The sequence below is a fragment of the Durotheca rogersii genome (assembly GCF_024521655.1).
Source record: "Durotheca rogersii strain YMJ 92031201 chromosome Unknown GGS23scaffold_41, whole genome shotgun sequence".
Taxonomy (NCBI): domain Eukaryota; kingdom Fungi; phylum Ascomycota; class Sordariomycetes; order Xylariales; family Xylariaceae; genus Durotheca; species Durotheca rogersii.
This window is the reverse complement of record NW_026251272.1, coordinates 245,174-259,038: the sequence shown is the minus strand read 5'-3', so window position 1 is coordinate 259,038 and position 13,865 is coordinate 245,174. Positions and strand designations below refer to the sequence as shown.

The 13,865-nt window shown below is 38.2% G+C and overlaps 2 protein-coding genes across 2 annotated transcripts; one reads left to right on the top strand and one right to left on the bottom strand.

Moving 5' to 3' along the window:
• Positions 1–1,137: 1,137 nt before the first annotated feature.
• GGS23DRAFT_617622 (AAA-domain-containing protein) lies at positions 1,138–4,256 on the top strand (the record flags this gene model as incomplete). Its single annotated transcript, XM_051520885.1, has 3 exons — positions 1,138–1,227; positions 1,327–3,403; positions 3,487–4,256. 3 exons carry the CDS (start codon positions 1,138–1,140, stop codon positions 3,705–3,707), a joined length of 2,388 nt encoding a protein of 795 aa, XP_051367595.1. The 3' UTR covers positions 3,708–4,256.
• Positions 4,067–4,738, bottom strand: GGS23DRAFT_607929 (nucleic acid-binding protein; the record flags this gene model as incomplete). The annotated part of the gene is made up of 2 exons (XM_051520123.1): positions 4,067–4,465; positions 4,583–4,738. 2 exons carry the CDS (start codon positions 4,736–4,738, stop codon positions 4,067–4,069), a joined length of 555 nt encoding a protein of 184 aa, XP_051367594.1.
• Positions 4,739–13,865: the final 9,127 nt, after the last annotated feature.

Here is a 13,865-nt window from a genome sequence, read left to right as displayed (position 1 = left end):
GACTACCGTACGCGCTATAGTTACCGATAGAGTATACTTTCGAGTAAGCTATTCGAGACGCTAATATTGCGTACACTCTGCTCTTTCTTACTATACGAAAATTATTTTAATTACTATAAACGCAGCTTAGTTATCATATTATATTGTAATATCGAAGGCTTAAAAGCGTCGTCGGTATTGAAAGGCTAAGCGTTATCTAACGGTAATAGTATTTATAAAAGCTTTCTTAAGACTTACGCATACCTTCCTATAGTAAATAAACAATTATAAGAAAGGATACTTTATTTATCGTAAAATGCGAACTACTTCGCTGGTTATATAGTAATACTTATAATAATTAGTATCCTTTAGATCTTAATTACGTAATAGAACTTTATAAATTAAAGATTAAATATTTGAAAAGCCGTATGGTAGTCGCTATTAAAATGAAATAGAGCGTACGCAATATTAAAATTCAGAATAACTTATTTGAAAGTATATTTTATTAGTAACTATAATATGTATAATATTTTAAGATAAATAAAATTAATATTACTATAATATATATATTTTCTATTTATTGATTTATAGTTTATATAAAAAGTGCGTAACTTATATTATAATAAATCAAAATGTATTATAATAATATTATTAATATAGTTTTTAAAAAATATTTACGAAGTTATTTTAAATTATTACTATTAAATTTAATATTTATTATATTGAAACATAGTTATAAATTTTCTTTTACGTTTTATTAAAATTTTTAAATATAGCCTTCCGTTTAATTCATTCCTTTATAGGGCTTTATTTTAATCTCTTAATACCTAGGTTAACTTTATTTACTTTCCCTAGCGGCAGCTATCCTACAGCCTTATTGTTATCAGGTGTATGAAGCAATGTTACTGGACTTGTTGATAAGTCGCGTCGTTTATATCTGTATCTGTAGTAGCTAATCCACAGACCTCGTTTCTTTCTTTGCAAGAAGACGATAGCCGCGCCTGCTAGTACGTTAATATCTAGCTTTATTTGTCTTGCCCTATCTTTTAGGTGCCTCGTTTCACTCCAGGTGCCTCAGTTCCAACTCCTAAGACTTTCTATCTTTTCATATGCTATTGAAGCACGCACCATCAGTCGCTGCGTCGGCGCAAGCCAAGCATGTGGCCTAGCAGGAGCGTATCCGGTCTTCAGAAAACATATGATGAAGCGTATCTCAAATGTTCCACAGCCGTCTACTATGAGAGCCAGGTGCGTGCCCATGAGGTCCACATATCCTTTTGAAACCTGACGTTACTGTTATTTCATCATCATTGACCGGACTAACCAGTCCTCTTGCTTGGTTCGTAGAGCGATGAGAAGGAGGCAATGCTATGCTGGAGGAATGCACTGGACCAGATACAACAGAACTCTACCACCAAGCGGCAGATGAACTACCACCCCAAGTCGGAAACCGAACGTGCCTTGCTAGACAGTTTACAGGAATTGGAGGTGCAGTGCAAGGAGAGGATTGATCTTCTAGAGGCGCTCAGGATGTCTCGCCAAGACGACACATTATCCCAAGTCACGCATGCAGAGATGGATACAAGCATAGAGGGCCTACAGCATCCAACCACGGCTGAAAGGGGATGGATTGGCAATGGGACAATACCCGCGATAACATACACGGAGCTGTCTAAACCGCCGCTACCCAAACGACCGATGCTACCTCCTATAATCCTACCCGAGCCTGGGACGGAGGGACTTCGTAGCGCCACCATCGACCAACCTTCGCCCTTGTCGTCTTTGACAACCAGACCTCCATTGCTACCTTCCTACGGTACATATATCCCGAGAAGAGGATCATCGAGAACTCCCAGCCCCGAAAAGCATATCATGAAGACAACTCTGAGGTCAAATAAGTCAGAAAGCCCCTCAAAATTGTCTCGGCATACATCATCTAAGGTCACCAAGGGCCTTGGGGCCAGTAAAGCAGCCACATTGGCTTGGGGTAGCCTCGAAAGGGTGCCCCAAGTACGTTTAAACGCAGCCGGCCCGTCATCAAGACTGCCCGGGACGCAATCCCACGAGCATGCGCGGAAAGGTTGCTCTACCACACCGCATTGGGATAGCCACACGCGAAGACTAGTAGTTTCCTCCGATATCTCTATCAACAATACGCCTACAACTGCCCGTTCGAGCACCGAGTTTTCACCGCGGATTTTGAACGAGTATTCCCCGACCCCGTCTTCGCTGGCCCTAGGCGCCGCCTCAAGTGCCCTAGGAGCGTTAGCCATACAGGACCGACATGAATCTAGTGCGGCGGAAGCCCAGACAGTCCAGGATATAATATCAAGGAAAGAAGTATGGCCAGGCTGTGGCAGACCGAACAGCATGCCGGCCCGAGCTCTGGCATCTCGAGAGCCAATTCTCCAGACCAGTCCGAAGGTATCCGCTAAGAGGAAGCCCGCGTATCACGTACCGACTAGTGCGAGTAAGCAGGCAAGCCACCAAATATCAGATGGCGGAAGAAGGGACCTGTCTTCTACCGACGAAGAGATCGGAGCTAGTTCCTTCACCCAGAGGCTGAAAGGTAAGCAGAGGGGCTCGCGGGTAGCTCACGTCGCCGATGATCGGCCCCTGGTGGAATACGGCCCCGAAGAGGGAAGGACTGTAAGTGACGAATGGGTGAAGAAGAAAAAAGCGGCTATAAAGAATTTACCGATGGGTATAGATGAGTTAGCCGCGAAGGCAATATTCAACGAAATCGTTGTCCAGGGCGATGAGGTCCACTGGAGTGATGTCGCCGGCCTCGATGTCGCCAAAACCGCACTGAGAGAGGCGGTGGTATACCCGTTTCTCCGCCCGGATTTATTCCTGGGCCTTCGTGAACCGGCCAGGGGCATGCTACTCTTCGGGCCTCCTGGCACTGGGAAGACGATGCTGGCCCGGGCTGTCGCGACAGAATCAAAGTCTACGTTCTTCTCTATCTCAGCGAGCAGCCTGACGAGTAAATACCTGGGTGAATCCGAGAAGCTTGTACGCGCATTATTTGCATTGGCGAAAACGATGGCGCCTAGTATCATATTCGTGGATGAGATTGACTCACTTCTCTCGCAACGATCCGGATCTGGTGAACATGAGGCGACGAGAAGAATCAAGACTGAGTTTCTTATTCAGTGGAGCGACCTACAACGCGCCGCGGCTGGCCGTGAGAGCACAGGCGGAGCGAATAGAGAACGAGGCGATGCGAACCGGGTGCTTGTACTAGCGGCGACCAATCTACCGTGGGCAATCGACGAAGCTGCAAGGCGACGATTCGTGAGGCGCCAATACATCCCTCTGCCTGAAGGGGGGACTAGGGCGACGCAGTTGAAGACGCTGCTTGGCCAACAAAAACACAACCTGACAGACGCCGACATCTCAAAGTTGGTGACCCTCACAGACGGTAAGTCTAGCTCGATAGAGTAAGAGGATAGCGAGGAAGCTGGCGCGATCCAAGGAAATATGCTAACTCGGCTGCCTGGCTAGGCTTCTCCGGCTCGGATATAACAGCCCTGGCGAAAGACGCGGCAATGGGCCCCCTCCGCTCGTTGGGCGAGGCCCTCCTCCATATGACGACTGATCAGATTCGAGCCATAGAATTCAGAGATTTCGAGGCCAGCCTCCGCACAATTCGCCCAAGCGTTAGCAGGGAGGGACTCCAGGAATACGAAGACTGGGCAAGGCAATTTGGCGAGCGGGGCGGGTGATATGCCGGTGAGGCGGTTAGGCCAGCTCGACAGAATTCGTACTGTGATAGGATGAGACAACACGATGCGAATGGTGATGTGACGAAGAAACTTAAGAGTGCTGCGCGATGGGCGAGAATACGATACCAAGGATTCACCGTTTGAACTCTATGAGGGTTCCGTCGACGTGGGAACAACGTCACGAGATATCGAAGGTATCATTGTACATAGGTATACTAGAGCATGAACAGGTTTGTGATTAGTAGGCCGCTGAATTTTCCCTGCGCGATCCTGGACGACAAAGCGGGATAGGGCAATGAATCGGCATTTGACTCGGAGCTTTTGTTCCTCCTTTCTCATGACGTATAGAGGTCTTGGATTCAGTCGACATTGTCGGGTACCGTAGGTGGCGGAGGTTGACTAGCCTCACGCGCCGCCCTCTTCTCTATTCTTTTCGCTTCCTTTGCAAGCTCTCGGTCAGCCTTTTCCTGCTTGAGAATCGCGGCCTGCTCAGCCCGTAGCGCGGCCTGTTCTGCCCGCAACGCACTCCTCCGCTCGTCCTTGGCAGCTCTCTTGGCTAGTCTCTCAGCCACCCGCTCCTCCAGAGTTGGTATGGGCGGGCGCTCCTCGATTGGCTCGCCATACGGCGCGATGATGTGCTTGACGACATGGCGGACATGCTGCGATATCCTCCACGTGGGTGTGATGGCCACAACGTCCCCTTGACGGACCGAGTTCCGAGGATCGTGGACAAGCTTGAATCGTGGATCCTTGAAATACTAGAGGGGAAGGACCAGCGTCAGAGTCGGGGGATCAACGGTTGGGGATTCACCGCAGGACACAGAGGGGGAGGAAAGGATAGCTTGCTTTGAGGAATAGCAGAGGATAGAGCTCGCCTTTTGCACTCTCGGCTCCCACCTGAGCCCGCCTAACTTGACCTTAACGGTCTTATCCATCAAGCCAGCTGATACTACGATGCCATGAAGCTCCTTAGCTGTATGTCGCGCCGTGGTAATGGCAGCCGTTAAAGCTTCAGAGGCCACCGATCCCATCTTTCGCTGTGCGGAGGCGGATTCGTTGTGCTGTAATGCCTATTGTGTTTGCGCAGTTAAATTTTTGAATGAGCGGCTTTCGATTTAGTTTTATATATTAGGGGGGTATTTTTTTTTTTACAGAAATAACCCGATCTAATAAATCATAGCTAGTAAGTTAGAAGGTAATAAACCAGTGTATTTTGGTTTTCTACTTTAGTATTATTAGCCTTATCTTAAACTTTTTAAAGAAAGTAATAACTTAAAATATTTAAAATATATTAATTAAAATAAAAATAAAAATTATATTTATTATAAAGTAGAATTTCATTTAAAATATTCCTATAATGTTGAAATATATATATTAAGAAGGAGCAGAGCGTACGTGATATTGGAGTCCCGGATAGGCTTACTCGAACGTATACTCTATCGAAGACTATAGTACGTACGATAGTATAAGATAAATAAAACTAATATTACTATACTAATCGAGAGACGAGGAATTTAATATAGTTATCGTATTTTAGGTATATCTCTTAGTCGTAGAGATATAGTAATCGCTAGTCCGAAGGTATAAAAGGAAAGGGGAGAAAAGGAACTAAATGTAAAAGTTATTTAATTTTAACAGTACGACGAAGAGACTTAAGCGCTTATGATTAAAATAAATATATTAATTAGAAAACGACGAATTTAATAATAAAAACGAATCTTTAATTAAGGTAAAAGTAATAAAGATAGTAATTTAATTAAGTAGTAAATTAAATAATAAATATAGTATAGCCCGTACTGAGGAGGAGCAGAGCGTACGCGATGCTGGAGACCCGGATAGGTTTACTCGAAAGTGCACTCTATCGACGACTATAGTACGTACGATGGTTTAAGATAGATAAAATTAGTATCGCTATACTAATCGAAAGATAAGGAATCTAATGTAGTTATCGTATCTTAGCTATACCCCTTAGTCGTAGAGATGTAATAGTCGCTAGCCCGAAGGTATAAGAGGTAAGGGGAGAAAAAGGGTAAAACGTAAAAGTTACTTATTCGGCTATAGCGGTACGACGAAGTAACTTAAGCGCCTATAACTAAAATAGATATACTAATCGGAGAACGACGAATCTAATAATAAAAACGAATCTTTAATTAAGGTAAAAATAGCAAAGGTAGTAATCTAACTAGGTAATGAACTAGATCATAAGTATAGCATATCCCGTACTTACAGGAGCTATAGTTACTCTATATAGGCATAAGGCCTATCGTAGCGTATTACGTAATGCATCAAGAGGGCATGTCTTACCGCACTACTACAGTACTTACGGGAGTTATAGTTACTTTATATAGGTATAAGACCTATCGTAACGTATTACGTAATATATAAAGAGGATATATCTTACCGTATTACTATAGCCTCCTTAGTTTAATTATACTGTAAGGGATAATTAAACTAAAAAGGGTAGTACGGTATGTCCTGATTAATATCTCGCTTTAAAAACTACCACGCAACTCCATTCTACCGGCCGTTATCTAATTACTAAGGCCGAGCCTTTATCTTATCGTTTAATATAATGAGGGGGCCCCTCTATTACTTTACGGCTAACTTGGTTCGGTTTACCCTTACCGAGGTAGCCTAACCAGCGTGTTCTTTCTCTATCTCGGCTACCTTATTCTTAGTCTCGGCCTATCCCTTCTAGTTAAGGGGATGGTAGGGGAGCGGGCGGAAGTTATGGTAAAAAGAATATAAAAATAAAATATAAAAATATAAAAAGAATATAAAAAAAAGAATTAGAGAGAGAGAGGGAGAAAGAAGGTAAATTAAAAGTAAAATTAAAATTTTAAATTAATAATAAGAAAGGCAGGCTAGAGATTAGTAAGAATATAATAATTATAAAGGGAGAGGGTTTCGGAATGGGATACCTAAAGAGGAAAAAAAAAGGGAAGGAGAGAAACGCGTTAATGATAAAGTTAGATATACCTTTATGGTTAACGTTTCAGAAAAGCGCGTTCCCTCGTATACGTATAGAACTATAATAAGGGATACGTTAATGTCACGTAGGCATGCACCCCTAGTAGGAATCACCTAGCTTACCTAAGCTGGTTAAGCACTACTACATATACCTATAAATTACTCCATACTCTCTAGTAGCTTTTCTTCTTTTCTAGTTAGTTAATATATACCTTCTTACCCGTATTTTATTACTCCTTTTATGCGTAACCTATTAATCCATACGTAGCTCTCGCTAGCTACGTAATAGTTATAAGCCCGGGTACTTCTAAGGAGCTATTATTACTTGAGTTATTCTAACGTAAGTAAGTAATATATATTTATCTATCTTTTAGATCTTACGATTATTCTCCCTTCTTATTTCTATACCGGTACTTTACTCTCGTATCTAGTATTAGATAATTACTTACCTATTTGCTATAACGATTAATACATCCGAATTCTCCTTAGATAAGATTTTAATTAACGTTTACTTACGAGCTTACGATAAATAGCTACGTTAGTTTCTTGCGCTTAAGTCGATAGCTACTTAGTTTAGTATTTAAAAGAACGTTAATTTAAATAGAGCTAAGTTTAACCTTAGTCGAGTTATAGTAGGTATCCTTAAGGAGTATATTACTTAAGAAAACGAACTCCTTAAAGAAAACTATAAGAAAGCGGTTTACGAATAGGTATCGATCCTAACCGAAAACCGAGGAAATTAATTACTAAGGCCTAAGGCTCGAACTCGAAAGTAATAAACGGCTTTATATAATAAGTTCGTTTTCTAATAAATAACGATTAAGGCTTAGGTTATAGCTATTAATAAGTAATATAAGGTCCTCTATAGCTAGATTCTCGCTTTTATTTCTATAAGATTTCTTAAGGTAGTTAATATAAAGATATAGTTCCTAGACCTCGACCCGATTATTTAAAACCTCGTAAAGATCTTCCGTAAATAAATTACTCCTACCGAAGCCGTTATTAAGACGCTAGTTAAGCGAAAACATCAAAAGGTATTCTAAAGAATAAAGGTAAGTACCTATAATCCCGAGTAATTCTACGCTACGTAGTAATATACCTTCCTTCGTACTCGCGTTTATTATATTAACGAAATTAAAGGTAATATAAGAGTAAAGAATTTCCTTGAAGTAATTAAGGCTAAGATCGTAATCGATTAAGTTACTCGGGTATTAATCGCTTTTACGGAAGCTAATAAACTCGGCGAATAACTAAAGATCCTTAAGTAATTAGGTATCGTATTTAACGCTTTCGCTACCGAGAATAAGTAGAAAGGTAAATTAGGTTATAGAATTTTCATAATAGCCTACTAAGGTTTAATATTAGAAGCGAAATTAAGTAATAATAGCGGCTAAGGAAAAGTAACGAGCTATGAATATCCTTATAAGTCTAGAGGTAAACTATATATATAATTAATTCGCTCTTATAGAATCCTTTAGAAGTCCGTTATTAATTAGACTATACGCTACCTAAAGCCTATCCCGGCTAATATTATAGGAAGAATTAAGGCTAAATACGAATTACTTAAATACGTTAAGTTTCGAAATTAGATTAACCGCTAAGGGTAAGACGTTCTCGTAAATAATATATCTAATAATCGCTCCGGAAATGGGAGAGGAAATAACGCTACTATATAATTAGCTAATATTAACGTAATAATTATAAACCTACGTACTATATATATATTTACTTAAATTAAGATTTATTTTATAATAGATTTAATCCGATACTTACTATCGGAAAGTACCGTTTTCGATAATTATAGAGTTATTTACCTTATTAATAATCGTAACCTTTTAGTAGAGGGGTCGTTCGTTACCGTTAGAAACGGATGAATAGTCGAAGCCGGTACTATAAGCTTCCCTATTATTAGCACGGGTCGTAGGATTATCGAGAAATATATCTTAAATTAATTTAATAAGCCTACCTTTAATCTAAAGCTTTAGAACGTCGTACTTATTAAAGATTTCTACGTTAATATTATCTTTAAGGCGAAACTTTATCCTATAGGTATTTAGTTTTACGGTTTAAATTATACTTTAAGGAATAAAACTCTTAAGAAAAGTACTATAGTAAGAAAGCTAAAGCGACGCTTTAACCTAGTCTTTTTCGAATTTAAGTAATTCTTTTCTTATTCGTAAGTCTTACTTATGATATTATTTATAATACTATCGAATATTCTACGTAACGTAGCGTCGATCGTAGTAGTACCTTATTTCCCGGAAAGAAACGTCCCGTAAAGAAGATCGAGAGATACTACTAAACCGAGAGAAGATTCCGAGGTATTTTAATACTAACGAGTAAGGTATCTTAATTCTAAGGCCCTTAGAGCCTTCGTTAAAAACGCCCCAAATATTAAAATTAACGATATATCTATAAATAAGTATGAGTATTATAGTTAAGCGATAAGTAAGAGAGTAATCTCGCGCCGTTTATTAATATATCGCTCGCTACGTTCTTTTTAAAATGTATATTAGGATTTATTTCATTACCCGGAAGGTTATGACGGATCTAAGTAGCTTATCATAATTAAAGATAAATTTAACGGAATGTTATATATTAAGACCCTAGAGAGTAAGTAAGGTTTACTAGTAATAAGAACTCTTCGATTCTAAAAAATATAGGTTTGGAAGTAATTCCGATTCTTAATTTATAAGATACGTTATAATAACGAGCGTTTAATAATAAGCATTAAAGGTATATCCGGATATAAGATCTAGGTAATAAAAGAAGGCATTAATTTCGAACTCCCGCCGGTTAATATTAAGGAGCTAACCGGTAAGAATAAGAGAGTAAGATAGATTATTATCGTTAAGTCGATTAAAATAAGGATTAAAGTAAGGCTACTAAAGAAACTATAACTAGAAACCGTTAAAGCCGTAGTATATCTAATTAATATTAGCCCTAGTTAAGCTTATAATCTTCATATACCTTACGAGCTCTTAAATACCTGGTTTAAATGATACTTTAGATAATATACTCTAGAGATAATAAGGAAATTAACGAGCGACCTACGACCGGATTAGAACGGTATCTATATATACGGGTATCGCGCGTATCTCTTAATAAAAAAGCGTACTTAAGATCTTAATAAGAGAGGGTTTAAAGTAAACCTATAAACTTATATCGCGTATTTAATAAGATATTATACTAATAACCTATACCGAATTTAAGTTCCTAGGCTAGGTAAAGTAATCCTAACTAAGGATATAATCTTTAACGAAGAAACGTTTTATAGCTAAATAAATAAATTAAAAGTTTAGTAATTAAAACGAAAAGAAATTAATCGAATAAATTTCTCGATACGTATAAGTAATAACGTTATTTAATTAATTATCGAAGTATTAAACTTATAGGATTCGCTCGTATTATTTAATCGAGAGTTAAATAACGAGCTAACTTCCCTCGGGAGTAACGAGCCTACCTCGAGTAACGAGGATCTAGATACGACTTAATCCGCCGGTCTTAACTCGGAGGAGGGATAGCCTTTAAAAGAAGAACTAGAAATAAATTCCGATAATTTAAAATACGAAACAGCTAGGTCTAAAGACGAATAACCGTAAAAGGTAATAAAATTATTCGAATTAATCGAGCAAGAGATATAAGAATAACTCGAAGCGGAAACCTAGGAAAAATTAAATAAGGAAGCGGATATACCTTACGGGCTCCCGAGTTTAAGACTTACTCTAATCGTACCCGCGGAAGTAACGGAAAGTAAGAATATTCCGATAAGAAGTATAAAGTAACTAAAGTTAGATACGGCTATTAATAAAAGTACCGAAAGTCCAGAGCGGCGAGTATACTTCGCCGACGGAATAAATACTCGGGAATAGCCTTTAAAGTAATTAACTAAAGAAATTCCTACTTCCTTTAAAAAAAAAGAATAATATAGCTTATCCCTATAAATTATTTAGCGTAAGTAGCGTACGAAAAAGGGTTTTCCTTCTATTATTTATTATTATAAAAAGAAGAGAGAAGAAAGCCCGGAAAGGGATGGAGTAATAGGTAGCTTAAGTACTAGAGCCTATGTAATATCGGATAACCTAACGGCTAAGAGTAACCTCTTAAGAAATCGCTAATTCGACTTCGTAATAACCTTTTAGCTTAATTAATTAAAAAGGTAGTAAGTAAAAAGCTACGATAAATATATTATGCTATACTTAGTTTTCGTAATAGCCGTTAATTAAATAAAGGCCGAGCGATTAAGCGTATCGTTTAATAAGATAAGAATTTACCGCGACGATCTACTTAAACCGCTAAAGATATAAAAGGACCTAGATAAGTATTCATTAGGAAAGCGATTTAAAAAAAACGCTAGATCTAAGATTAAAGCCTTCTTACGTATTAAAGTATAGCGTATTATTAATCGCGAATAGGTAAGAATAAAGCTAATTCTATTAATATAGGTCTTTAATTATAAATTCGACGAATATAATTTCCTTACTACTTATAAGTCGCGCTTAATAACGCGAGGAAACGTATAGCCTAAAGAATTACTTGAGAGTACTTACGTAACTACGTTAATAGCGAAATCGTTCCGTATAATAATAGCTATCGTAGCCTAATTCGACCTCGAAGTTAATTAGTATGATATTAAAAACGCGTTTCTTAACGTAGTAAGACCGGAAAGCGACCTTATACCTATAGAATTATTAAATAGATTTAAGGAAGAGGAAAAATATACGCTCGTTATGAAAGTAGTATACGGGTTTAAAGATTTACTTCTATTTTGGTTTAAGGAAATCGAAAGTACCCTTAACCGCTTAGGACTCTAGAGCTCTTTAGAGGAGCCGTACTTATTCTATATAAAAGGACGAGAAATCTTAGTATTAATATACGTAACCGATATATTAGTTATAAACTATAAAAGCTTAGAGGCGATGGTATAAAAGGTAGCTTAGGGATTAAAGGATACCTATGAAACGAAAGAGCTAGAACTAGTAAAGTAATATTTAGAGATTAAGATAATACGGAATCGTAAAGTACGAACTATAACCTTAATATACGACGCTTATATCGAGAAGATTACTAAACGCTTTAAACTAACGGATAAAAATTAATTTCTGATAATATTATTATTAATTACCGAGCTAGTAAAGTATATAAGTATCGCTTCGAAATAATAAGTTAAGAAATACTAGGAAAAAGTAGGATTACTACTCTATAGCGTAATTATAATACGCCTAAACGTCGCTTTCGTAGCGTCCTAACTATCCTATTTCCTAATTAATCTAAGACCTTAGTACTTTAAAGCGTTTAATTAAACGATTAAATACCTATATACCACTCGCTTCCTTAGCATTAGGTATAGGGGTAAAAATAATAACGCTTAGGTACTCTTAATTAATAGTAACGCTTCGTTTATAAACGATTCCGAATTAAGAAAGTCGTTTTAGGGATACGTTATATCCCTATTTAAAGGTTTCATTATATAAAAAGCCGCTCGCTGGGATATAGTATCGATATCGATAACTAAAGCTAAACTACTTGCTCTAGAATATATAGGTAAGTAAATGATAACTCTTAAACGTTTCTTTAGGGATATTACCTTAAAGTTAGGAGAACCTTAGAAGGTATATAGCGATAACTAATAAACGATTAGACTAATAATAAGAAAGAAAGAAAGGATTAATACTAGGTTACGCTATATAGATATATAAAATATATAATTACGCTAGGAGTATTAAAAGGATACCTTCGAAGTAATCTACTACCTTAAAATACGTCGAAGCGCTCCGCGCTTCTCCAGGTCTTCGTGCCGAAAACCTAGAACCTCTCCGAAGGCTAGGGAAAAAGGGGTAAGTAGGAATCGACGCTTAACTCAACTACGAAAAGGGATTGATTAGCAATCGACTCTTAATTAAACGGGGAGAAACTAACCTGGATTAAACGGGGAGAAACTAACCTGGATTAAACGGGGAGAAACTAACCTGGATTAAACGGGGAAAAACTGACCTAGATTGAACGGGGAGAAACTAACCTGGATTAAACGGGGAGAAACTAACCTGGATTAAACGGGGAGAAACTAACCTGGATTAAACGAGAAACTAACCTGGATTAAACTACGAAAAGGGATTAGCAATCGATTTTTGAACGGAGAGAAACTAACCTCGATTATAAATAGGATTGAAATAGGTAGTGTAGTGGTGCGGTAAGACATGCCCTCTTGATGCATTACGTGATACGTTACGATAGGCCTTATGCCTATATAGAGTAACTATAGCTCCCGTAAGTGCGGGACATACTATACTTATCATCTAGTTTATTACCTAGCTAGATTACTATCTTTGCTATTTTTATTTTAATTAAAGATTCGTTTTTACCATTAGATTCGTCGTTCTCCGATTAATGTATTTATTTTAGTTATAGGCGCTTAAGTTACTTCGTCGTACCGTTATAGCCGAATAAGTAACTTTTACGTTTTGCCCCTTTTCTTTCCTTACCTCTTATGCCTTCGGGCTAGCGATTACTATATCTCTACGACTAAGGGGCATAGCTAAGATACGATAACTGCATTAGATTCCTTGCCTTTCGATTAGTATAGCGATATTAGTTTCATCTATCTTGGATTATCGTACGTGCTATAGTCTTCGATAGAGTGTACTTTCGAGTAAACCTATCCGGGTCTCTAGCATCGCGTACGCTCTGCTCCTCCTCAGTAGGAAATAGGATTAAACGCGTAGGTAAATAGATGGACGCGTATGCTGCGGTTTTATTGGATGCATTCCTTTTAAGCGGGTCATACGAACTTTTAACTAATTAAAACGGCGTATACGAACTTTCAGCCAATAAAAACAGAGTTTCCCCTAAATGATACCCCTTTACAGGGTTATTTACAGGGGTATTTAACCCCGCAATTAATTAGCATAACAGGGGGTTATGCGTATTATAACTATCCTCCGGATAGGATTAATTAAATGCTAGTAAACGAACTTACGAAAGCTCTATTACGTTAATCGTTCGAATACTTTAGATCTTTACTTGACCTATAGGATACTCGCGGAGAAATAATTACGATAACGTTTAAAAAGTCTTAATAAGTACTGAACAGGAGCAGCGTAGGCACGCTAACGGAGGCACGAAACAAGGGCTATCCAACTGCCAACAACTGGCCTAGTGCCGATTAACTAAGATTACAGCTATAAATAG